At 52.5% G+C, this 2,500-nt stretch overlaps 1 protein-coding gene across 1 annotated transcript in view; it reads left to right on the top strand.

The window, feature by feature from the left end:
- The window catches only part of flt4 (fms related receptor tyrosine kinase 4), a gene marked incomplete at both ends in the record, with an annotated part of 65,841 nt that overhangs the window by 40,393 nt on the left and 22,948 nt on the right, over positions 1-2,500 (top strand). Inside the window, 1 exon segment of the mRNA XM_080526314.1 lies at positions 322-693. Coding sequence (XP_080382440.1) covers positions 322-693 — 372 coding nt within the window.

Below are 2,500 nucleotides of genomic sequence, written 5' to 3'. Positions count from 1 at the left end.
ACCACCCTCCCCCCTCACCACCTCCACCCCATCACCACCACCACTCTCCCCCCCTCACCACCTCCATCACCAACACCACCACCACCACCACCCTCCCCCACCACCACCCTCCCCTCCCCCCCTCACCACCAACACCCCCCCTCTCACCACCACCACCCCCCTCCCCCACCACCACCCCCCCCTCACCAACCACCACCACCCCCCTCTCCCCAACCACCACCCCCCCTCTCCCCCCCTCCCCCCTCACCAACCACCACCCTCACCACCACCTCACCCCACCCCCAACCACCACCACCCCTCTCCCCATCCCCCACCCCCCAGCCGTGCCGGAGGGTTTCAGCGTGGACCTGCAGCCGTCGGAGGAGCCCCTGGAGCAGGAGGCCGTGTCCCTGCGTTGCCGGGCCGACCGCTACGCCTACGAGCAGCTGCGGTGGTACCGGGTCAACCCCTGGGCCCTGCAGGAGGACAGCGGCGACGGGGGGGGCAAGCCCCTGGAGCTGGACTGCAAGAGCGTCCACCGCTACGCCGACGGCCTGGCGGGCGAGCGCTCCTTCCACGAGCCGTCCAACAGCTGGGTGCTGGAGCTCCACATCCCCAGCCTGCAGCAGCAGGACGAGGGCAACTACGTCTGCGAGGGACAGAGCAAGCAGAGCGGGGAGAAGCACTGCCTCTTCAAATACGTCTCTGTCAAAGGTGGGAGGGGGGGGAGAGAGGGGAGGGGGGGAGGGGGAGGGGAGGGAGGAGGGAGGGGGAGAGAGAGAGAGAGAGAGAGAGAGAGAGAGAGAGAGAGATGAGAGAGAGAGAGAGAGAGAGAGAGATGAGAGAGAGAGAGAGAGAGAGAGAGAGAGAGAGAGAGAGAGAGAGAGAGAGAGAGAGAGAGGGAGAGAGAGGGAGAGGAGGAAGGAGGGAGGGGTGAAGGGTAGGGAGAGAGAGAGGGAGGGAGAGAGAGAGGCCTGTCCTGGTGGAGGACTCCACACACACACACACACACACACACACACACACAAGCACATGGATATATTTATAGCCTGTAGTGTGTAGGCTGCCTTACACACACGCACACATGCGAACACGCACACAGGTGCACACACACACGTGAAATGCACAGGTACACACACACACACACACACACACACACACACACACACACACCAGGGTTTCCATTAGCCCGTAATTGGACATCCAGCTTTTGGCAGGGTAAAAAATAATTAAAAGCTCATAAATAATAGATGTCCATCAAACTGTACGGGAGAAAGTAATTAGGCAGTGCGGAGCTGCGTTATCTGTAAGACAATGAATGTGGCCGTCAGCCTATCGGAGCAATGACGTGCGGCAATCGTCTCTTTGTGACTGAAGCTTCTGATTGGTCAGGTTGTTTGTTCAGCTGGCATTTACGCAATCGAATTACCGTAAGTGTCAATTATGCGAATATGTCCACGTCTCCAGCAGCCAAATGGCTGCAGTACACAGATAGGCTGTTTTCAAACAACATTGTAGCCAAATTGATGTATTAATTTACCTAAAGAAATAGTTTTTGATATGATGTTTTCTCATTTACCACACTGTCGTCGACGACACCGGCGACACTTCTGAAACAATCAAAAATATCGGTCCCATAAAACGGCTGTAATATGTGATCGGTTGGCACGGGACACACATTAATGATGACCAGTAACACCGTGTTTATAATCACTCAATTAGATCGTGTCGTTATGAGGCAATTATAATTATCGAATCAAATCAAATGCAATCAGGTTTTATTTGTATAGCGCATTTCTCACAACATGTAACCCGATTCGCTTCACAGAGAGCAAAGAAGATAAAGCAACAACTAAGTAAAGCTTTATTTATAAGGCACCTTTCATACAAGAAATGCAGCTCAAAGTGCTTTACAACAGGAATAAGAACATAAAGTGAATATAAAAACATATATAAAAACATATACATATACTATACCTATACATGCATAGAATGAATATAAAAGCAGGGGAAAACAGTCAAAAGAAAAGGTAAAGATCTAACTTTCCATATCCCTTTCATCTCCCTACCTTACACAGTCTTTCTGTACTTCTCACTGGCTTTCCACCAGCACCACAAACATCCGTTTTTGGAAAAGGTCTGTGGTCTAAGATGGACATGATGACCACATGATGACAGACACACGCAAGCAAGCAAGGGCGAAAAACCCAGGAAAATTCGCTTGCAGCCCCTCTACTCATAGAGCGACTACCTCCAGTTTGCCTACCAGCACACAGCAGCGGCCCCCAGCCCCCCCTGGGACCCCCAGCCGCCCCACACACCCGGCCCTAATAATAATTAGATTCTATACACTTCTATACACTACGCTTTACCCATCTGATCGGCTGTCATTTATTTGATGTTCGCCTCTGGTATCGAGCGGTCGGCCTAGCAGGCCTATGAAGAACCACTGCGCTTATCTGTGGTGTTGTTTGAACTGTCGGTACCCTCCCTCCCTCTCTCCTACGTGCTGGTTGACAGT

This window comes from Nansenia antarctica (genome assembly GCF_963989245.1).
Source record: "Nansenia antarctica genome assembly, chromosome: 3".
Taxonomy (NCBI): Eukaryota; Metazoa; Chordata; class Actinopteri; order Argentiniformes; family Microstomatidae; genus Nansenia; species Nansenia antarctica.
Note: the sequence above shows the minus strand (reverse complement) of the source record. Positions and strands in the feature narration are given on the sequence as shown.